Below are 23432 nucleotides of genomic sequence, written 5' to 3'. Positions count from 1 at the left end.
AGGCCGGAGCCCTTCATCAGGAATGGGTGAAGGGCTCTGGCCCAAAACGTCAATTTTCCTGCTCCTTGGATGCTTCATGGAATGTAATGTCTCCATAGTCTTGGAGGACCACAGGGCTGCTCTCACAGAGAGAGAGATGACTGGTAGTTGTTTAAATAGGGTCACCAAGTCCCTCATGATAGGCTGGTCTGGAAGGTTAAGTCATATGGGAGATGGAAATGTGTTGCTGGAAAAGCGCAGCACGTCAGGCAGCATCTAGGGAACAGGAGAATCGACATTTCGGGCATTAGCCCTTCTTCAGGAATGAGGAAAGTTGGTCCAGCAGGCTAAGATAAAAGATAGGGAGGAGGGACTTGGGGGAGGGGCGTCAGAAATGTGATAGGTGGAAAGAGGTCAAGGTGAGGGTGATAGGTCAGACTGGGGTGGGGGCGGAGAGGTCGGGAAGAAGATTGCAGGTTAGGAAGGCGGTGCTGAATTTGATGGGATTTGACTGAGACAGGCTGAGGCCCAAGTCCCTCCTCCCTATCTTTTATCTTAGCCTGCTGGACCAACTTTCCTCATTCCTGAAGAAGGGCTAATGCCCGAAACGTCGATTCTCCTGTCCCCTAGATGCTGCCTGACCTGCTGCGCTTTTCCAGCAACACATTTCCATCTCTGATCCCCAGCATCTGCAGACCTCACTTTCTCCCCTAAGTCATATGGGATCCATGGTAAGCTGGATACCAAATTGGCTTGATCATAGTAGGCAGAGTGTAGTTGTGGAGGGATTTTTTTGACTGGAGGTCTGTGACTAATGGCTTTCAGCAAGAATCAGTGCTGGGATCTCAGTTGTGTGTACATTATACATAAATGATTTGGATGAATTAGATGGTCTGATTAGCTAGTTTGCAGATGACAGGAAGATTGTTGGAGTTGTGAATACTGATTAAGATTGTCAAGGGATACAGCAGGATATAGATTGGTTAGAAAGTTGGGTGCAGAACTGGCAGATGGGAGTTTAATCCAGACAGGTGTGAGATGATTTATTTTGGGGGATCAAATGCAAGAGAAATGCATTCAGTAAAAGACAAGACTCTTTGGGGCACTGAGAGATGGAGGGATCTTGGGGTACATGTCCACAGCTCCCAAAACGTGGCACACAGCTTGCTTGCCTTCATTGGTCAGAGCATTGAGTATAAAAGTTGGCAAGTCATGTTACAGCTGAATAAAACTTTAGTTAGGTCACATTTGCAGTATTGTGTGCAGTTCCGGTTCCCATACTAAACGAAGGATGTGGTGGCTTTGAAAAGGATGCAAAAGTGGTGTTACCTGGATTGGAGTGTATTAACTATATAGAGAATGTGGACAAACTTGGATTGCTTTTGCTCAAGCATCAGAGGCCAAGGAGCGACCTGATAGAGGTACATAAATTATGAGAGGCATGAATACAGTGGATAGTCAGAGTATTTTTCCCAGGGTGGAAACGTCAAACACTAGGGGGTGTAGGTTTTAGGTGAGAGGGGGTCATTTTAAAGCAAGTGTGTGAAATAAATTGTTGTATGCAGATGGTAGTAGGTGCCTTGAACAAGCTGTCAGACAGATGAGGGAAGCAGATAATTTAGCAACGTTTAAGAGGCATTTAGACCTACACAAGAACAGCTAAGGAGCAGATGGATACAGACCACATGCAGGTTGATGGCAGTTTAGAATAGCATCATGGTCAGTGCAGACATCATGAGTCAAGGGCCTGTACCCAGGCTGTACTTGACTATGTTGCATGTTCCAAATAACAACTTGGAAAGAAGTGTTAGTTAAATCATTTACTGTATTTTAATTCAATATTCATGACTACTTATAACAATGGCACAAGGGAGAAAGATAATGGTGACTACTTCAAACCAGTTGAACACAGCCACAAATCAGATGCTAGTTAGCTCCTATTGAAGGTCCACCAAAACTTAAACTTGCTCACTCCACTGGACAGATGTCATTAATTTCTGAACAATACCAACAAAGTACAATACAAGAAAGGCAAAACTAACTTTGCATATTCTACACTGCTGAAGTTATTTTCTCAAGACAGTTAAAGTGATGTCGTTAATAGTTATGCAAGTACTCCCACTACCACACAGTTTGAAAAGATTTTTCAATAGTCAACCATTGCAGAAACCTCTCAATTATCCTTCAATGAATGCCTTATTTGTCTTCAACACAAATAATTTAGTATGTGAAATATATTGTATTATTCCAAATAAAATCAATGCAATGTCCAACAACTTCAAATTCTTAATTTTATGAACCAGGCTCCAAATCCCATTCTCCCCTTTACTTGCTGACCACCACTGGTTCCTGGTGCAACAACATCCTTGTTTTCAATTCTCTCTATGGTCTGGCTGCTCTGTCTCACTTAGCAAATCCATCTGTACAACCCGCCAAGATATGTGCACTCTTCTACTTGGAGTCTCTTGAGCCTTCCCAATTTTAATCATTGCATCACTATGCCTTCAGCTGCTAGGCCAGAATTTACTTATTACTATTTATACATACGTTGAATAAGACAACATATTCCATCATTTTCACACCAGAATAATCCAAGTTTCAATCTTTGGTCTCTGCTAATTAATTCAAAGTCAGTGGTAGCTACTGCATCATAGTTGAATAATGAAAATTAAGGTTTCCCAGTTAATAATGCAGTCTATTTGTCCATTCTCAGCAATATATTCAAAGCAAAATCAATACAAATGTTCATCTACCACAAAGCAACTGGCACTAATAATCTACATTTAACGATTCAAATTGCTTTCCCACCTTGCTTGGCCCCCTCTGAAATTAGCTTTGCCTTTATTTTCTTCTTTTTATGAGTGACAGTGGATGGTGTTCTGAGGTCTTCGACAATCATGGTATTCTTCAAACCTTTTAAAGAACAGATTATGATCAAAAGCAACAACTGTATCTCTGTTGTTCAGACTTTTAAGACAACTTTTCCTTAATCAGAGTAAATTATAGCTTTCTATAACACATAGCAATAAGCTAACAATCACATGCCAGCTCCATTGTGTGAAAACTAAGTCTTTTCAATTTAGAGTCACCAGGTTGAATGGAAAAAGTACATGTTAAATGTCAGCAGCTCCAACAGATTTTTTTTCACAAAAGGTATGATGGCATGCACAACACAACAATGAGGGAGAAGCAGGAGAAGATATTGTTACAAGATGCAACCACACCATCTATAAATATTTATGATCTTTAAGGCGTGCATTCTTTATTAGAGCTAAGGAGGGATTTTCAGTTTGCATAAGAAAGGGAGCGATAAGAGGAGGAAGACAGAAGTGAATGAACAACTGAATTAATTACAGCCAAAGAACAGAGGTTTAAATGACCTTTCAATATGCTTAATAATAATCCCCTTTGTGAAAGACATTATGTTTATGAAAAACTTCTTTTACACTCTTTCCCTTCTAATGTTGAGTGTTGCAATATTCTATCAATTTGAGGCAACAAGTTGCCTATGTCTCTAATAAGCAAGTATATATTGCATTTTATATACTCACATTCAGGTTTTCAGTGGAAAAGTCAAATTCAAATTAGGGTGCATTAACCATTTCACTGGAGTCCTCATTTTTTCTGCATCTTGTCTCTAACTTCCACACCCCAGCTCCTATGTTCCCACTCTGGTGTCAGGATGCTAATGTTATTCCAATGGAACTCAGCGTAAGCCTCAGGTACAGTATCTGCTCTTCTCATATGAAGAAACAGTTCACTTGATCAGCACCCCATTCACCACCAATGCACAATGGCGAAGTCACCAATCCTCCTTCAAAAGCAACTTCTAAACCTGCAACCTCTACCATCCAAAAGGACACAGAAAGCAAAAGCATGGGGGCACGAAGCCAGGCACTATATCGATGTGCATTCATTGTTGTTAAGCAAATATTTAATACTCAATTTCTAATAGTAGTGTGTACTTGCATCTCCTGAACTGAGGCTCTCAAAGGCAAATAGGACTAAACAAAAAATACTGGCCTTGCCAGCAACTCTTACAATCCATTTTTTTTAAAACCCTCTAGCCCTCTGTACAATAACTCCAATAATTTCAGACATTTGTTGTAAGCAAGAGGTGCTTGTGATGTGGGATGAGTCTATTCATGAAAAGCTTCCAACTTTGGACTTTCATAATCACTGTTCCACATCAATAGCAAGAGCCATCACCAGCTTCATGCTTGTATTCTAAATTGGCTCTATCTTGCCACATCACTGTATATCTAAAAGGTTTCTGCAAAATCTATTCCGTATTTCTTCCTCACTTATGAAATGCTTTGGATGTTCTTTCCATTCCATCTTAGTTTCTGTAATGTTTTCTCCATCATTTGACTATATCAATGCTCATCCCTCTTTCTCTAAAATATCTTGCTCCCAAATTCGTTTCAGCTATCCTCCAGTTCCTCTCAGCCAACCTTCTTTCTGCTTATCCCGCAAATGTTTGCTTGTTAAAACTTCTTTTTGGACCTGCTGTCACTTGGTCTATATTTTCTTTGTTGGCAACCCCTTCCCTCTGCTGCGTAAACAACAAAACCAATCTTAGCATTTAAAAATCTAATATAGTTTGTCTTCATATTCTGGCCACCAGGTGCTTTAATATTTGCAATTACTTATATTTCTACAGTCTGCCTGCCTATTGTATCAAAGTATAGTTTTCTAATTAATTTAATGAAGATATTTCTTTCGAATTACTAATTTATTATTTCTGACTAGTATTGAAAATACTTTCCATTATTGCACTTGAACAGCTTCCAATAGCTTGCAAGGCATCTGATAAAACCAAGATTGTGAAGTACAAAAGTATTTTGTCTAGCAATAGTACCTGGGACCGGGGTGAACTCTGGAATGGTCTGTTGCTTTTCAATTATTCGATGCTCCTGGAATCAAAATTAATATTATTTTTAAAATTATTTTTGACAAAACCAATTTCCTCCTTACTGTTTGAACTACTGTAACCTGTCCCCTTCCCTCTACAGTACTTCTATATGACAATATTACATATTTTTCACAACTTTCAAACCATTTGAGATGGTCATTGGACAGAGACATATTCTAAAATATTTGTTGTTTAATAATTTTTATCATTCAATAATTGGGTTCTTTTCATTCAAAAATGTGTTAACTCATTTATTATAATATGTTTAGAGAAATTGCAGATTTGTATTGTGCTGATAAGAATATAAATGAGGATGAAAATTGAGAAAAGATTTATAGCATTCCAGTTAAGTGTTGCAGCTGTATAATGTGGGAACTGTTAGATAACAGTATGATTATGACCACCGCTTCTCCGATAAGCATCTGCAGTTTGAGGAATTTCCATTCAGAGCTGGTGAACTGGAGTACCAGGTCACTTTGTTCCAGAAGTAAGTCACACCAGCCACGTTAAGTGCTTCAGATTTGGTCTGTGAGTAAGGAAAGGAGGCTATGACTATGAATGAGGTAGGTTTGGGAATCTAGAAGGTAACAGTCATGGAATCTTAACCCTTGCACTTGCTCAATTTAGTCCAAAGTTTGATGTTATTTCAGCTTGTGTGGATGACAGCAAAGATTGCTGGAGGATGAGCAAACTAATCACTGCACCATGATACAGGGGCCATTCAACTAGGGGAAAGAAAAAGGGATATAATTATAGTTAGGGTCAGGATAGGAGTTAAATATTACTCTGGGGGGGTCAAGATAAGGATAGTTTCTGGATAAATTTACACTGTAGTGTGCAGCACGGTGGCACAGTGGTTAGCACTGCTGCCTCACAGCGCCAGAGACCCGGGTTCAATTCCCGCCTCAGGCAACTGACTGTGTGGAGTTTGCACATTCTCCCTGTGTCTGAGTGGGTTTCCTCCAGGTGCTCCGGTTTCCTCCCACAGTCCAAACATGTGCAGGTTAGGTGAATTGGCCACGCCAAATTGCCCATAGTGATAGGTGAAGGGGAGTGGGTCTGGGTGGGTTGCTCTTTGGAGCGTCGGTGTGGACTTGTTGGGCCAAAGGGCCTGTTTCCATCCTGTAAGGAATCTAATCTAATTTAATCTATCTAATTTGGGATGCATATTTTCTGGAGTCAACCAATTATTTAGCATTAATTATTTTATGGTAAAGGATCCTCTAAAGACCATAAGACCACATGATGTAAAAGCATCATCCAATGCCCAACTTTTCCCCATGATCTTTGATTCCTTTATGGATAAAAACTCATTTACATCAGCCTTAGAGCCCTTTGAAATAAGGAATTTCACAAAATCATTAACCTCCAAGAAAAGAAATCCTCCTTAACTCTGTGTGAGTGATGCCCTTACTCTGAAATTGTGTCTTTCAGTCCTAGACTCACCTAAGGGGTAACAATCTTTCTGCATCTACCTATTCAAGTCCACTAAGAATCTTGTATGATTCAATAAAGTTGCCTCTCATTCTTCTAAACTCTAACGAGTACCTACTCAACCTCTCCTCATAAGACTCTCTCTCCATACCTGGATCAACCTAGTGAACCTTCTCTGGACTACCTCCAATGCCAGTACATCTTTCCTTACATAAGGAGCCCAAATCTGTTTACAGCATTCAATGTGGTTTAATAGTGCTTTGTATGTTTTTGGCAAGATTTACTGTTTTAAATGTTGAATTGCTATCAAAATTATATTTTGAAAATTTTACAAACCAGCAAAGGATGACAAAAATATATACACTGGGAGAAATTTGAGTATGATAGAAAGCTAGCCAGAAATATAAAAACAGATAATGAAAGTTTCTACATCTTTATAAGGAAAAGAGTAGCTAAAGTAAACACTGGTTGCTTTGAGAGAATGAGTCTGGTGAATTAATAATGAAAACGATTTCAGCAACTTTGAATAAGTATTTTGTACCAGTATTTACATTAGAAGTCAAAACTGTTTCACAAGAATAGTAAAAAATTAAAAGTTAAAAGGTGATGGGAGAACTTATATCAATCAGTATCTCTAAAGGAAAAGTAATAGGAAAGCTACTGGGATCAAAACAGACAAATACTCTGAACCTGATGGCCTGCATCTAAAATCTCAAAGGAAATGGTTGAAATGATATTGGAAACATAGCTTGTAATCTTCTAAAATCCTCTAGACATAGGAAGAGTTGTAGTAGGTTGGAAAATCGCCAATATAACATGTCTGTTAAAGAAAAGGGAGTCACAGAAAGTAGAAAACCATAGGTCAATTAGTTTAATATCTGTCATGAGGAAAATGCTGGAGTTTATTATTAAGGAGGTAGTAATAGGATAGAACATAGAACATAGAAGAATACAGCGCAGGACAGGCCCTTCGGCCCTCGATGTTGCGCCGATCCAAGCCCACCTAACCTACACTAGCCCACTATCCTCCATATGCCTATCCAATGCCCGCTTAAATGCCCATAGTGAGGGAGAGTCCACCACTGCTACTGGCAGGGCATTCCATGAACTCACGACTCGCTGAGTAAAGAACCTACCCCTAACATCTGTCCTATACCTACCACCCCTTAATTTAAAGCTATGCCCCCTTGTAATAGCTGACTCCATTCGTGGAAAAAGATTCTCACTGTCGACCCTATCTAAACCCCTAATCATCTTGTACACCTCTATCAAGTCACCCCTAAATCTTCTTTTCTCCAATGAAAACAACCCCAAGTGCCTCAGCCTTTCCTCATACGATCTTTCTACCATACCAGGCAACATCCTGGTAAACCACCTCTGCACCCGTTCCAGTGCCTCCACATCTTTCCTATAGTATGGCGACCAAAACTGCACACAATACTCCAGATGCAGCCGCACCAGAGTCTTATACAACTGCAACATGACCTCAGTACTCCGGAACTCAATTCCTCTACCAATAAAAGCCAGTACGCCATATGCCTTCTTCACCGCACTATTTACCTGGGTGGCAACTTTCAAAGATCTGTGTACATGGACACCAAGATCCCTCTGCTCATCCACACTACCAAGTATCCGACCATTAGCCCAGTACCCCATCTTTTTGTTACTCTTACCAAAGTGAATCACCTCACACTTAGCTACATTGAACTCCATTTGCCACCTTTCTGCCCAGTTCTGCAGCTTATCTATATCCCGCTGTAACCTGCCACATCCTTCCTCACTGTCTACAACTCCTCCGACTTTCGTATCATCCGCAAACTTGCTCACCCAACCTTCTAACCCCTCCTCCAGGTCATTCATAAAAATGACAAACAGCAATGGTCCCAAAACAGATCCTTGCGGAACACCGCTAGTGACGGCACTCCAAGATGAACCTTTGCCATCAACTACTACCCTCTGTCTTCTTCCAGCCAGCCAACTCCTAATCCAAACCTCCAACTCACCCTCAATGCCATACCTCCGTATTTTTTGCAGTAGTCTACCATGGGGAACCTTATCAAACGCCTTACTAAAATCCATATACACCACATCTACCGCTTTCCCCTCGTCCACCTCCTTAGTCACCTTCTCAAAGAATTCAATAAGGTTTGTGAGGCACGACCTGCCCTTCACAAAACCATGCTGACTATCCTTGATCACATTATTCCTATCCAGATGTTCATAAATCCTATCCCTTACAATTCTCTCTAAGATTTTGCCCACAACAGAAGTGAGACTCACCGGCCTATAGTTACTAGGGTTATCCCTACTCCCCTTCTTAAACAAGGGAACCACATTTGCTAGCCCCCAATCTTCTGGCACTACTCCTGTAGACAACGAGGACATAAAAATCAAGGCCAATGGCTCTGCAATCTCCTCCCTTGCTTCCCAGAGAATCCTAGGATAAATGCCATCAGGCCCAGGGGACTTATCTATTTTCACCCTTTCCAGAATTTCCAACACCTCTTCTCTACATACCTCAAAGCCATCCATTCTACTTAATTGTGACTCAGTATTCACATTGACAACAATGTCCTGTTCCTGACTGAATACTGACGAAAAGTATTCATTCAGTGTCTCCCCAATCTCTTCAGCCTCCACACGCAACTTCCCACTACTATCCTTGACTGGACCTATTCCTACCCTAGTCATTCTTTTATTCCTGTTATAAAACAGAGTGTCAATATGGATTTGTCAAAGAATAATAGCGTCTGACAAACGTATTCCTGTATTTTAATGATGGAACAAGCAGAACGAAATTTGGATTTGGTGGTGCATTTGGATTTCTAAAATAAATTTGATAATATGCTACATTGAAGATTATTGCAAAAGGTAAGCGTTCATAGTGTTGGATAGCTTACATTTGCAATGGATAGAGAATTGGCTGACGAACAGGAAACAGACTTTGGATGGGTAATTTCCAGTTGGCAAACTGTAACTAGTGGAGTGTCATAGGGAGCAGGACTAGTGCCTCAACTATCTACAATCTACTATAATGACAGATGAAGGGATCAAATATATCATAGCCAAATTTAATGATGATATAAAGATAAGCAGAAAAACAAGTTTTGAGGACACAAAGAGTTTGCGAAAGGGTATGGATAGGTGAGAGGGGGCAAAAAAAATAGAGTTTAATGTGTTCAAAGGTTTTCTATTCTTTCTACCAAGATAGACTTGCAGAATTTATTTAAATAGAGGAAGATTTCAGAATGTTTGTGGAGCAGAAGAATCTAAATGTACTTGTATATGAACCACAAAAAGCTAGTATATCGGTATAGCAAATAATTACATTTGCAAATAATTAATTACATATAGCATTTACTGCATCCGCTGCACCCGATGTGGCCTCCTCTATATTGGGGAGACAGGCCGCCTACTTGCGGAACGTTTCAGAGAACACCTCTGGGACACCCGGACCAACCACCCCGTGGCTCAACACTTCAACTCCCCCTCCCACTCCACCAAGGACATGCAGGTCCTTGGACTCCTCCATCGCCAGACAATAGCAACACGACGGCTGGAGGAAGAGCGCCTCATCTTCCACCTAGGAACCCTCCAACCACAAGGGATGAACTCCGATTTCTCCAGTTTCCTCATTTCCCCTCCCCCGACCTTGTCTCAGTCCCAACCCTCGAACTCAGCACCACCTTCCTAACCTGCAATCTTCTTCCTGACCTCTCCGCCCTCACCCCCACTCCGGCCTATCACCCTCACCTTAACCTCCTTCCACCTATCGCATTTCTAATGTCCCTCCCCCAAGTCCCTCCTCTCTACCTTTTATCTTAGCCTGCTTGGCACACTTTCCTCATTCCTGAAGAAGGGCTCATGCCCGAAACATCAATTCTCCTGCTCTTTGGATGCTGCCTGAACTGCTGCGCTTTTCCAGCAACACATTTTCAGCTTAGCAAATAATTAAGAAAGCATATGGAATGTTGGTCTTTATTGCAAGTCAAACAGAATATAAATATGGGTAAGTCTTGCTACAATTGAAGGAGGTCATTAGTGAATTTCTACATGGATTACTGTGTATAGTTTTGGGCTCCTTACATACTTGCATCGGAATTAATTCACAGAAGGTTCACTCGACTGATTACTAGAATAAAAGGGTTGTTTTTAAGCAAAGGTTGGGCTTGTATCCAATGCAATTTGGAAGAATGAGAGGTGATATTATTGAAATGTAGGTTCTGGAGCACCTTGATAGGGTAGATGCTGAGAGGCTGTTTACATTCATGGAGTAATCTAGAACCAAAGAATGCAAATTAAAAATAATTGGTTTCCACTTCAAACAGATGGGAGGAGGAATTTCTTCATCTCGAGGGTAGGTAACCTTTGGTATTCGATATCCCATGGCAGTGGTAGTCAGGACATTGAAGATATTCAAGGCTGGGTTGCAAAAAGTTACGAAATGTAGTGGAGTCAGCAGGAAATTGGAGGTCACAATCAGATCAACCGGGAACTTATTCAAAGGTAGAGCAGGCTTGAGAAGTCAAATAGCCAACCTGTGCTCCAATTTCCTATATTTTACACATTTAGAACCATTGTTTTCCTCTGAAAACACGTTTTAAGTTTTTTCTTTCCTTACCTTAGATGCTGGAGCTAAAATGTGTTCTGGAAGAGGAAAGAAAAAGATTTTCAAACATACCTAAGAAAATGCCCTAATGTCAGATTATACAACCAAGTTCTTTTTGCGCACAAAATGGTGATGAATTAGGTGAGAGTTCATAAACTCACTCTATAGCCCCAGCTATTAGTCAAAGATTTTAATAATACCAACAGTTGCGTGGGAAATATTGGCATAGCAATTTACAATTATGGATGTTAACACAAAAGTATGGTTATATACCCTGACAAGTAGCAAGGCTTGTAGATACAAAGGGACAGACACTATCCAAATACTCCATAATACAGGTTTTAAAGAAACGTCCAACGAAATAAAAATGGGTCTACATGAGCATAAAATGAAAAGAAATGCAAAACAATACAAGTTGTTCCTCAGCTCAGGTAAAAAGACCTGACTGTTCTAGACATTGCAAAATATACAAAAGAAATGGTTATTTATCTTCTAACAGATTACAAATGCTAGCTGAACCCTAATAATATGGGACGACCAACAACAGCAATATTAATTGCACGCAGAGCAAAGTCATTAACTAATGATGTATACAGGAAAGGAACTTGTACGTGAGCATTCAGATTATAATTATTTGTGTCAATTGCTGGTTAGACTACAAAGTTATTAACTTTTTAGAATTAATTTACTCAGGCTCTTGTGGTGCAGTGGTGCCCAAGTCAATTAAACTAAGAGATACTTAATTCTGTGGTTTATAATCAAAGCCATAATCAAAATAATACTTTTGAGTTCAGTATTTTCACTTCTTTCAAAATTACAATTATCTGACAACAATTTCAAGTTTCACATATTGGAGCATATTGGAGTTGAACATTCCCTAAGTTATGCCAACCTATTTGACAGTCAAACTATTTTCATGAATGATAATCAATTAGATGCAAGTCTGAAGATCAATCTGCAAATGCAACAGTTACAGAACATGTGCAATTCAACACTTAAAAAAGCAAAAACAGAGTTCCAGAAACAAACATCATTATAATAAATGAAGATGAAAAACAAGGGATCAGATTTGTCATAGAAGGAAAATTAGCATCAAGGATAATTAATAAAAACTTCAAGTAAAATACTTATCAGCGCTAGAACAAATTCTACAAATAAATGGAGTAAACCACTGTATGGCATTTCTATAATGCAATATAAAAAGGCTGAATATTGTGACAGGCAATCACAAAAAATTATCACAGCTTTCTGTCAATGATTTTGAGAGAGTATGTTACAAGTACTGTATTTTGAAAATAAATATAGTTAAAATAAGTATTTAAATCGATAAGATATCGGACAATTATCCTACAAATGCCATATCTTCATCCAAGACCAAAGAACAAGGTCACAGCAACAACTTGTACTCAAACAAGTCTTCAACATAAAATCACTGAAATGGGAAAAGAAGTTTTAAAAAAATCAAGGATTATGAAATGGATTGCTGCACTTTTTAAAGGCAAGCTACCAGTACTTATTAGAAGTGCTGTTTATACTGTTGTTTGTTCAATTAATGAGGGAGGTTAGTTGTAGACAAGGGGTGTAGAAAGTAAGATTCAGTTAGCAACAAGTAGCTGGTTGGTCTATGGAGTTTCGACCAGTTGTTGATGACAAAGATCCTCTGTCAGCCAACAAGTATGGTTGGCTCCCAAATAGCTGAACAGCCTGTAGTTGTGTACAATATGACCAGAAAGCTTCAAATGGCCAGAAGAGGAGGTAGTGTCATTTTTTTCTGCAGCAATAAACACTAAGCCTGAAGAAAGCCAACTCATTCACCCTCACCAATTGCTGTAAGCTGTGGCTTTTCATAGCAAGACAGAGATTTGCTTTGTGCCTCCTGCAAGTAAGTAAAAAAGGCACCTGAGAGGGGAAGAGTTCAATGAACAGCCAGCCCTGACAAGCAAAAGGATCATCTAAGCAAACCCTGTGAAGAGACCACTAAACTGCCTTTCCAGTGTTTCCCTCCACTGATGCTTTTTGTATATCTATATGCGTGCATACAAAGAGGTTTATAATGTTATCAGTTCATTGTTGTTTAGGGTAGCTAGAATCTATTTATTTGTAATAAATAGTAGTTCTTGTGAAGTACAGAAATCTAGTCCATGCCTTTGTTAATCTGGGTTTAAAAGACAAGTAAATTGGAAATTTTCTGAACTTTAATAAAATCTTTAACTTTTATAATGACACGAGGAATAGCAGAACTTATTTTCTATCAAGCTACCCCAATGAAGCATAACAAAACAAAAGCAACAATTTAAATATAGGTGGGACAGAAAGCCACAGTCAATCTCTGAGAACAAGGATGATAGATATGTGATGTGGTACACATGGTAAATTTGGGTTTTATTGGTGGAAAGGATGTCAGCTAAAAGAATACTAGATTAATTATATCTAGAGGTGACTCCCAATGTATATATGAAGAGGCATGTATGAAGCTTCTACTAATGGGGAGGCAAAGGTAGGGATGAAGATGTGCAACATTGAATTGAAAGCAAACACTCTCTGAAACAAAGTTCAAGGTCAAGCAAGAGTCAAAGTTGTGCAAGATCCAGCTGACCCAGAGACAGTGGCTGATTAGTGAGCAGGAATTAGTTACAAAGTAGCTCACATCAAGGCTTCAAACCTCCCACAAATATATAGCAGTCCAGGTGGATTTTAACTCTAGAAATGCCCATCTTACAAAACTTACCATTGCTGGTCTAAAGTATCATTCATTTTGCACTTTATAATTTGCTCAGCCATTTATTATAATTTATTGTGTGTATAATATACATCTTCCCTAGAAATATAGATATTGCAATTGCCACTAAAATACACTGTTTTGTACAGCTTGAGTGACGTTATTAGTACAGTACATTTGGATGACCTCAACCAATCTTCTAGCATATATGAAGCATTTAGGGATGTTGCTGACGTATTTGATAAACCAGTTTGACTACCATAGGCAACAAGTTAAGAAGCAGCAGACTTGCCTACTACATGTCTAGTTACAGCCATTCAGGTTTACACCCACAGGTCTAAAAGTATAACCCAATATTTTTCAAACCAATATTAAAGTAATTACTGCTGCTTACCTTCAACTTGTCCAGGTTTTGGCTCATGTATCAGAGCGGTAGATTCTACATCATAGGAAGAAATGTCAGTCAGATCACTGCTCACAGATGCTGGTATTTCATTCTTTGTGAATAATAGATAAAAGAAAAAGGATAAACAGAAGCGAAAGTTAAATGAGATTCAGAAAAATATTAATTTTTCAAAAGTTAAGAATCATATCAAAAGCCCAAGAACTCCAGACTTCAAAACTAATACTTTTTTTAAAATCTATAGACCAAAGGTAAACTTCAATTATGTTAATTCAGGAATACCACATCCTCCCCATACACAAGGGAAAATTAAACTCCAAAACCTTGATTTTAAAAATAAATAGTCCAAGTAAATATCAACATTCTTCACTTGAAAGATTTCCTCTCGCCAAAGGTGAAAAATTACACTAACATTTTGTTTTACCATTTCTGACCTCTTCCCAATGAGTTATAACTAAATAGGTTTATGGTAAAAAGCACCCAATGACAAGACACTGTGCATCATTATTAAATAATAAAGCAAAGAGAAATTTCCAGCAACTGCACATGGGTAAATTACATGCATAAATCATGATAATGCTTCTCAAACTGCTCAGCTCCTCCAGAAGTTGAGAGAGAGTGGCATCTCACCAAGATACATATTGCTAAAATATGCACAGTGTGTGATGTTGTATACATTATTTGATGTATACAATTTAAACTCATCAGAGAATAAAATAAAGTTCATACCTTCCAGTGTAAATAACGTTTTAGGCTGTAATTACTAGAAAACATTGCTGGCTTGTGTAGTGCCTTTGGTCAATAGTGCAGTACACCTTTAAAAGACATGCTCATGATGGTTAGCACACCTGCCTCACAGCCCCAGAGACCCGGGTTCAGTTCCCATGTCAGGCGACTGCTGTGTGGAGTTTGCACATTCTCCCCGTTCTGCGTGGGTTTCTTCCGGGTGCTCCGGCTTCCTCCCCCAATCCAAAAATTTGCAGGTTAGGTGAATTGGCCATGCTAAATTGCCCATAGTGTTAGGTGCAGGGGTAAACGTAGGGGAATGGGTCTGGGTGGGTGCGCTTCAGCGGGTCGGTGTGGACTTGTTGGGTCGAAGGGCCTGTTTCCACACTGTAAGTAAGTAATCTAATCTAATCATATCACCATTGTATCACAGCATGAGAGCTGCATATACAGAACTCACGTTACATCTAACTCTAGAATCATTTGAAGCATGACATGTTATAAGATGCTGTGTATAACATATTAGTTTAATGTCAGCCCAGAAACTGATGTGCCTGCATATGTAATGTTTGTACATAGTCATTTGTTGTAATAAATGCATGTTGGATTTTTCAAGTCCATCAAATCCCTCTACATTTTTACTTTTATGGGCGATAAGAATTGCCACATCAGATAAAACAATACTCCTGGAGGTGAAATCACATCGTGGCCATCTTAAAAAAAAATTCCAATGTCTTGACACACATATTCAGAAAACTAATCAGAAGACTAATCAGAAAACAGCTTTGGACAGGTTTCAAATAACCAATAATATCTGATTCTATGAGTACAGACAGGTGTACAGATCTATTTACAGGACATGCAAGAAGATACAATAATTTCTTTTGATTCTACGATTGCCTTAATTAATAATAAAAAGCTGAACTAACAAATACAATCAAGACCAAATGTTACAGACTTAAAGTGAAACACAGCAAGTTCTCTGGCTACCTCTCTTTTAAACAAAAGAAAAACTTATCTGATTTAACAAATAAGGCAAATGGTCCTGAAAGCACACCCTCAAAGCTATCCTAGAAGAAAATATAGTTTAAAAATACAAAGTGGTTTACACCTAATTATTAGATAGACCAGCAATGGCATGTTTTGTAAGATGGGCACTAAGAAGGTCAATCTGTGTAATGACCTTGGGTAATTTCACAGTTTGCTTCTCCAGATTTGTGTGGAATGAAAAAACAAGTTAAGAATCACACAACACCAGGTTATATTCCAACAGGTTTATTTGGAAGTACTAGCTTTCAGAGCGTTGCTCCTTCAGCAGGTAGCTGTGGAGCAGTTCTAAAAGTCTTTCATCTTTTAGAATGGATTGCAGGTTTCAGTTCATTAATATGCAAATCCCAGAACTTCTTTAAGTCAAATTCTCAAGATAACTTAAGGTTTCATAAAAAAAGTAACATCTCAGCTCAGACAATGCAGTAAAAGTGAGGGGTTAGGGTCTGTCTGTATCTGTCGGGGTTTGGGGAGGGAGAACGTGCTTGATAGTGTATGCATGTGAGTGTGATGGAGTATAAGTCTGTGACAGGGTGTGTGCATGGGTGTGAGTGTGGTGGGTTTGTGTGTGTCTGTCTGAGAGACAGCACTTGCGTGGGAGGGAGCGCGTGGGAGAGTGAGCGCGTGGGAGAGTGAGCGCGTGGGAGAGTGAGCGCGTGGGAGAGTGAGCGCTTGGGAGAGTGAGAGGGTGTGCATGTGAGACAATGCATGTGAGTGGGAGGGTGAGTGGGAGGGTGAGCGGGAGGGTGAGCGTGAGCGTGAGCGTGAGCGTGAGCGTGAGCGGGAGGGGGAGGGGGAGGGTGAGGGTGAGGGTGAGGGTGAGGGTGAGGGTGAGGGGGAGGGGGCGGGTGAGGGGGCGGGTGAGGGGGCGGGTGAGGGGGGCGGGTGAGGGGGGTGGGGGAGGGGGCGGGGGAGGGGGAGGGGGAGGGGGAAGCGGGTGAGGGGGGCGGGGCGGGTGAGGGGGAAGCGGGTGAGGGGGGCGGGGCGGGTGAGGGGGAAGCGGGGGAGGGGGAGGGGGAGGGGGAGGGGGCGGGGGCGGGGGAGGGGGCGGGGGAGGGGGCGGGGGCAGGGGGCAGGGGGCAGGGGGCAGGGGGCGGGGGAGGGGGCGGGGGAGGGGGAGGGGGAGGGGGAGGGGGAGGGGGCAGGGGAGGGGGCAGGGGAGGGGGCAGGGGAGGGGGCAGGGGAGGGGGCAGGGGAGGGGGCAGGGGAGGGAAAGAAAGAAAAGAGAGAACAAAGAGAGAGAAGAAAGAGAGGGAGAGAAGGAAGAAAAAAAGAGAGAGAATAGAGAGCGGAGAGAGGAGGACAGAGAGTGAGAAAGAGAGAGAATAAAGAGTGAAGGGGGGAGAGAGAAGAGAGGAGGGGGAGAGAAGAAGCGGGGGGGAGAGAAGGGGAGATGGGGGGGGAAGAGAGAGGAGAGAGAGACTGAGAGAGAACGAAAAGAGAGAGAGAAGGAACAGAGAGAGAAGGAAGACAGAGAGAAGAAGAGAATTGACGTTTCAGGCATCAGCCCTTCATCAGTCAACCAAGTAAAAGGTAAATTTCAGAAGATGACCAAGTTTTATAAATTGATAACTCACACAGTGTAAAGGTCTAAGGAGATCAGGAGATTTCAATAACCTGAATATTATACGCCCTGAAAAGCAGGAAGACATGCCTTTGAAGCTAAAATCAGCACAGGAGCTAGTACCAATATATACAGAAGTATATTAACTCAGTTGGCCGGATGGACAGTTTGTCAGACAGAGACACTAATAGTGTGGTTTCAATTCCCACGTTAGCTGTGTTACCATGAAAGACTCCCCTTCTCAACTTTGCTCCTCACCACAGGTTATACCACCAAGAGATATCTCTCTCTAATGACAGAATAGCCCTCTGGTCCAGTAGACTATGGTAAGTTTACTAAAACGTGACACATCCAGAAAGAAATGTACCTCAGCAACTGGTACTCCACGATACAGCCTATGAAAGACCACATAATGGATTATTAAATCTGTGCATTGGTAGAATCACGCAGAAGTGTTAATATGTAAGTTCAACTTGGCTTCCTGAAATCTTTTATCTGGTAGACTGTAGTAGCAGTAGATTACCAGTACATCTGGTACAATCTGTACAATCACAATTCACTACATCCACTATGGAGGAACAGAACACACATGATGCAATCGAATCGGTTAACAATCTCAAATGATATGACTTTTAAGTGAAATAAAAGCAAGAATTGTTATGACTGACATGTTGGGTGGATTGTTACAACTGACACATTGAGCAGATTACCTAATGAACACAGAACAAGACTGATATAAGAGAAGTGGATTCAGATTCATGGGACACACCAGCATCGGTTTAGTGGAAAGTGAGATCTATATCTTTGGAATGGTCTGCACTTGAATCTTGCTGGGAGTGCACTCTCAGGAGTCATATAACGAGGGAAGTAGAAGGAGCTTTCAAGAAAGTGGGGGGAGGGGCACTGGGTAATGAAGCTTGGGTCATCATAGCAAATTAAGAGATAGAGACCAGACAGGAAACCAAAATACCATTTTGACTCAAACTGAATATAAAACAAAGGATAGGAGAAAGTGAGGGCTGCAGATGCTGGAGATCAGAGTCAAAACGTGTGGTACTGGAAAAGCACAGCCAGTCAGGCAGCACCCAAGGAGCAGCAGAGTCAATATTTCGAGCATAAGCTCTTCATCAGGAATGATAAAAAGCTTATGCTCAAAACGTCGACTGGCCTGCTCCTTGGATGCTGCCTGACTGGCTGTGCCTTTCCAGCACCACACTTTTTGGCATAAAACTAAGGATCTTCTGTTTCTTTTATACAGGGAATAGCTGAGACCACACAGCAAATATTAGGTACAATTTTGGTCTCCTTATTTAAGGAAGGACGTGTAAATTCAATTGGAGGTGGTTCAGAAGACGTTTACTAGATTGATACCTTAAATGAGCAGGTTACCTTTCAAGAAAAAATTGAACAGCCTCAACTCATTTTCAAGAGGGTTCAGAAGAGTGAGAGGTGATTTGAATGAGCCTGGACAAGAACTAGGTGACAATGTTTTAAATTAGAGCTGTCCTTTTCTGACAAAGACGAGGATTATTTTCTTCAGAGTTGTGAGACTTCAGCCTCAGATGGTGATTACTGAATATTTTTAATGCGGAGATGGAGAGATTCTTGTTATGCAAGAGAAACAAATGTTTTCAGGAATAAATGGCAAAGTGAAATTTGGAATACAAACAGGTCAAACATGATTATGTTTAATGGTGGAACAAGCTTAAAGGGTCAAATATTCAACTTTTGCTCCTAATTTCTATTTTCATAGTTCTATATCCAAGATCACTGAGGCACGCATGTACACATTAAACAAAACTGGGTCCAGAACCAAACCCTGTCAGACATTCTAACCACTTCAACCACAACCCTCCCCTCATCTTTACTTCTCTTTTCTCCTTTCTAATCATTTTTGATCTACTTTGTCTCATTCCTTCTAAAACAATCCCTATATGATTCCTTGCCTAAGGTTTCTCTAAAGGTGAGAGTGTGGTGCTGAAAAAGTACAGCAGGTCAGGCAGCATCCAAAGAGCAGGAGAATCAACATTTCGGGCAAAAGCCCTTCATCAGGAATGAGGCTGTGAGTCGAGGGGTGGTGAGATAAATGGGAGGTGGGGAAGGTAGCTGAGAGTGCGATAGGAGGTGGGGTAATGGAAACAGGTCAGAGAGGAGTGTGGAGCAGATAGGTGGGAAGGAAGATGGACAGGTAGGACAGGTCATGAGAGCAGTGCCGAGTTAGAAGTTTGGAACTGGAATAAGGTGGGGGGAGGGGAATTAGGAAACTGGTGAAATCCACATTGATGCCATGGCGTTGGAGGGTCCCGAGGCAGAAGATAAGGTGTTCTTCCTCTATGCGTTGGGTGGTTAGGGTGTGGCGAAGGAGGCAGCCCAGGACCTGCATGTTCTTGGCAGAGTGGGAGGGGGAGTTGAAGTGTTCAGCCATGGAGCGGTGGGATTGGTTGGTGCAAGTTTCCCAGAGATGTTCTCTGAAGCACTCTGCAAGTAGGCATCCAATCTTCCCAATGTAGAGGAGACTGCATCAGGAGCAACAGATACAGTAAATGACATGTATGGAAGTGCAGGTAAAACTCTGATGGATGTGAAAGGTTCCTTTGGGGCCTTAGATGGAGGTGAGGGGGAGGAGAGGTGGTGTTGGCATAGGTTTTGCAATTCCTACAGTGGCAGCACAAGGTGCTGGGAGAGGAGGGTGGGTTGGTTGGTTGGGGGCGTGTACCTGACAAGGGAGTCGCAAAGGGAATGGTCAGGACGGGAGGGCGAATTGGTCTGCACTTGAATTATGCTGGGAGTGCACTTTCAGGAGTCATATAACGAAGGAAGTAGAAGGAGCACTCAAGAACATGGGTGGGGGGGGAGGGGTGGGGCACTGGTAATGAAGATTGGGTAATCATAGCAAATCAAGAGATAGAGACCAGATAGGAAACCAAAATGCCGATTTGGTGTCGACCTCTGTGACTCGAACCGACTATAAAATCAAGGATTGGAGAAACTGAGGACTGCAGATGCTGGAAAAGCACAACTAGTTAGGCAGCATCTGAGGAGCAGTAGAGTCAACCTTTCGAGCATAAGCTCTTCATCGGGAATGATGAAAAGTTTATGCTCAAAATGTCGACTCTCCTGCTCCCTGGATGCTGCCTGACCTGTTGTGCTTTTCCAGCACCACTCTCTCGACTTTAATCTCCAGCATCTGCAGTCCTCACTTTTGCCTAAACATTTTTCTAAATTCCATATGCAATATATATATGCAACATTTTCATTATCTATTATGTCTGCTAGTTAACTGAAGAACTCTGATGTATTCCAAGTCCCAGCACCCCTTTTGGAACCTATGATGGGTGTGGCTAACCATTTCCATTATATCTAGATAGATAGTAAATTCATCCTTTACTAAAGGAATTAAAATTTTCTCTATCACCAATGCTGTTATTTGACCTATAATGACCCAAATTACTTTATCTCCCTTTTTAAAAATATGTACTACAATGGGTGACTCTCTAGACATCAGGCACTCATACAAATTCAATACAGCCCTGAAAGGTAATTTCATGGGCCTCTTCAAAGCCCTCACTGAATTTAATTTAAAAGCTAGGGTATACATAAACAATTTCTGGAACTTCATCTTTCCAAAGCTTAACTAACAAATGAAAGTTTCCAATCATCCAACGCAGTATTGTGCTCCTTAGTCTCAATTACTTTAAGGTCCATCTCCTCACCAATATCTTTCTCTTTCATGAAGCCTAAAGTAACCTGTTTATTTAATATCTCTGCCATTTTTAAATCATTCAACACAAATCCTTACAAAGTCCACCTCTTAGGAGATCCACTTATTTTTAACAATTCTCCTTATGATAAATTTAAAAAATACTTTGAATTTTTTTAACACACACTTTTGGCTTTCCTTTTTCATTTTAACATCTATGCTTATTTCCTCATATTCTCCTTTAGTTCTCTTCATTAATCTTAATATCATAAAGATATTATATTCAAATGTTATCTAATCTTTTTATTCATCCATAAACCACACCTCTAATAGTGCAGTGCTTCCCAAGCATTGGAACATCAGTCTAGATTAATTCCCGAAATCATGAACTGAGCTTTAAACACAGTGTGCAACATTTATATAAAACTATTGATCTGTCGTGTGACATGGTTCACAGGCAGATCAGAGGAAGTGTCTCTTTTCCTACATTCGAATTATTTGTTCGCTTTTCACAGCAAATATATTGACAATGAGAGTACAGCACCACCCACTGGTTGCAGAGAGAATTCTTCCTGCAAGTTAAATCAGTGCATGATACATAATCCTTATATCTCAATGGATTGCACAGTATTTTTAATTAATTTAGAAGATACTAGTTGCACTTTCAACTACCAGTCTATTTTAATTAAGTCACTAAATTCAGAGGTTTGTATAGTGAGCATTCTACAATTGACATTGTAAGCAATTCCTTGAATATGTTCACCATATCCCAAATGTATGTTCACACTTGCCACAACTCCTTGTTTGAATCTCTTCAAGTAGGTTTCTGCCCGTGACACAGCACTACACCAGTCCTAAATAAAGTCCCTCAAGTCCTTCGAAAAGAATAAAACTCCCGGAAGCGACGGCTTACCGGTCGAGCTCTATTCCGCTCTGTGGGACTTGATTGGCCAGGACCAGCTGGAGGTGTATGTCAGTATGCTTTGGGCAGGTACCATGAGTGAATCCATGAGGAAAGGCATCATCACCCTAGTCTACAAGCGGAAGGGGGAAGAGGGAGGAACTCAAAAATTGGAGACCAATCTCACTGTTGAATGCGGATTACAAAATTCTGTCAAAGGTAATCGCCAACCGGGTCAGGTCTGCTCTGGGGTATTCACCCTGACCAAACCTGTGCTGTGCCGGGCAGGAAGATCGCTGAGAGTCTCGCACTCCTCAGGGATACGATCGCCTACGTGCAGGACAGAGGGTTGGACACCTGCGTGATCAGCCTGGACCAGGAGAAAGCCTTTGACAGGATATCACACAGGTATATGAGAGATGTTCTCTCCAAAATGGGCTTTGGGGAGGGAATCTGCAATTGGATCAGATTGCTCTACACCAACATTGTCGGTGCTGTCTCAATCAACGGGTGGGAATCAGATAGCTTCCCAGTCAGATCTGGAGTCAGGCAGGGCTGCCCTCTCTCTCCTGCCTTGTTTGTGTGCTGCATAGAGCCATTTGCCGAGTCCATCAGGAAGGATGCGAGCCTGAGAGGGGTGACTATTCCTGGCAGCGGGGGCCTGCAGGTTAAGGCCTCCCTGTACATGGATGACGTCGCCGTTTTCTGCTCGGATCCGCTGTCCGTGCGCAGACTCATGTGCATTTGTGACCAGTTCGAACGGGCCTCGGGGGCCAAGGTAAACCGAGGCAAGAGCGAGGCCATGCTCTTCGGGAACTGGGCCGACCAATCCTCGATCCCCTTCACCGTCAGGACCGACCACCTGAAGGTGCTGGGTATTTGGCAGAAACTGGGCAGATGGAAGCTACGGTCGCTCTCCATCGCGGGAAAAAACCTGGTCATCAGGTGTGAGGCACTGTCATTGCTATTATACGTGGCACAGGTCTGGCCTATTCCCAGAACCTGTGCCGCTGCAGTCACCCGGGCCATCTTCCAGTTTATATGGAGGTCAAAGATGGACCGGGTCCGAAGGGACTCACTGTATAAAGATCTGGGCAACGGGGGAAAAAATACACCCAATGCCACCCTCACCCTGATGGCCACCTTTGTGTGTGGCTGCATCAAGCTGTGCGTGGATCCCCGGTACGCAAACACCAAGTGTCACTACGTACTGAGGTTCTACCTGTCCCTGGTGTTGCGAAGGATGGGCCTGGCCTCGCTGACGTGGAACGCTCCGAGTAGTTGGACCGTTCCGTATCACCTGTCCTTCGTGGAGAAATTTATGAAGAAAAACACCTTTGACCACAAGTCCATTAGGAAGTGGTCAGCACGTAGTGTCCTTGAGACCCTTCGGGAAAAGGAGAGGGCGGATCCTATCGAGCGGTTCCCTGAGCAG

At 41.5% G+C, this 23432-nt stretch overlaps 1 protein-coding gene across 2 annotated transcripts in view; it reads right to left on the bottom strand.

Moving 5' to 3' along the window:
* cep89 (centrosomal protein 89) overlaps nucleotides 1-23432 on the bottom strand; it is a 117555-nt gene that overhangs the window by 73603 nt on the left and 20520 nt on the right. The window contains exons 5-8 of one of the 2 annotated variants that reach the window (XM_043706832.2): nucleotides 14051-14153; nucleotides 10950-10975; nucleotides 4841-4895; nucleotides 2788-2892 (exon numbers count right to left, since the gene is read on the bottom strand). In XM_043706832.2, coding sequence (XP_043562767.2) covers nucleotides 2788-2892; nucleotides 4841-4895; nucleotides 10950-10975; nucleotides 14051-14153 — 289 coding nt within the window. The remainder of the gene's footprint in view (nucleotides 1-2787; nucleotides 2893-4840; nucleotides 4896-10949; nucleotides 10976-14050; nucleotides 14154-23432) is intronic. The other variant, XM_087995842.1, reaches the window with a different exon arrangement.

The sequence above is a fragment of the Chiloscyllium plagiosum genome, unplaced genomic scaffold (assembly GCF_037043375.1).
Source record: "Chiloscyllium plagiosum isolate Xiang-an unplaced genomic scaffold, Cpla_swu_hap1 HiC_scaffold_17, whole genome shotgun sequence".
NCBI lineage: Eukaryota > Metazoa > Chordata > Chondrichthyes > Orectolobiformes > Hemiscylliidae > Chiloscyllium > Chiloscyllium plagiosum.
The sequence above is the reverse complement of the archived record's forward strand: the minus strand, read 5'-3'. Positions and strand labels throughout refer to the sequence as shown.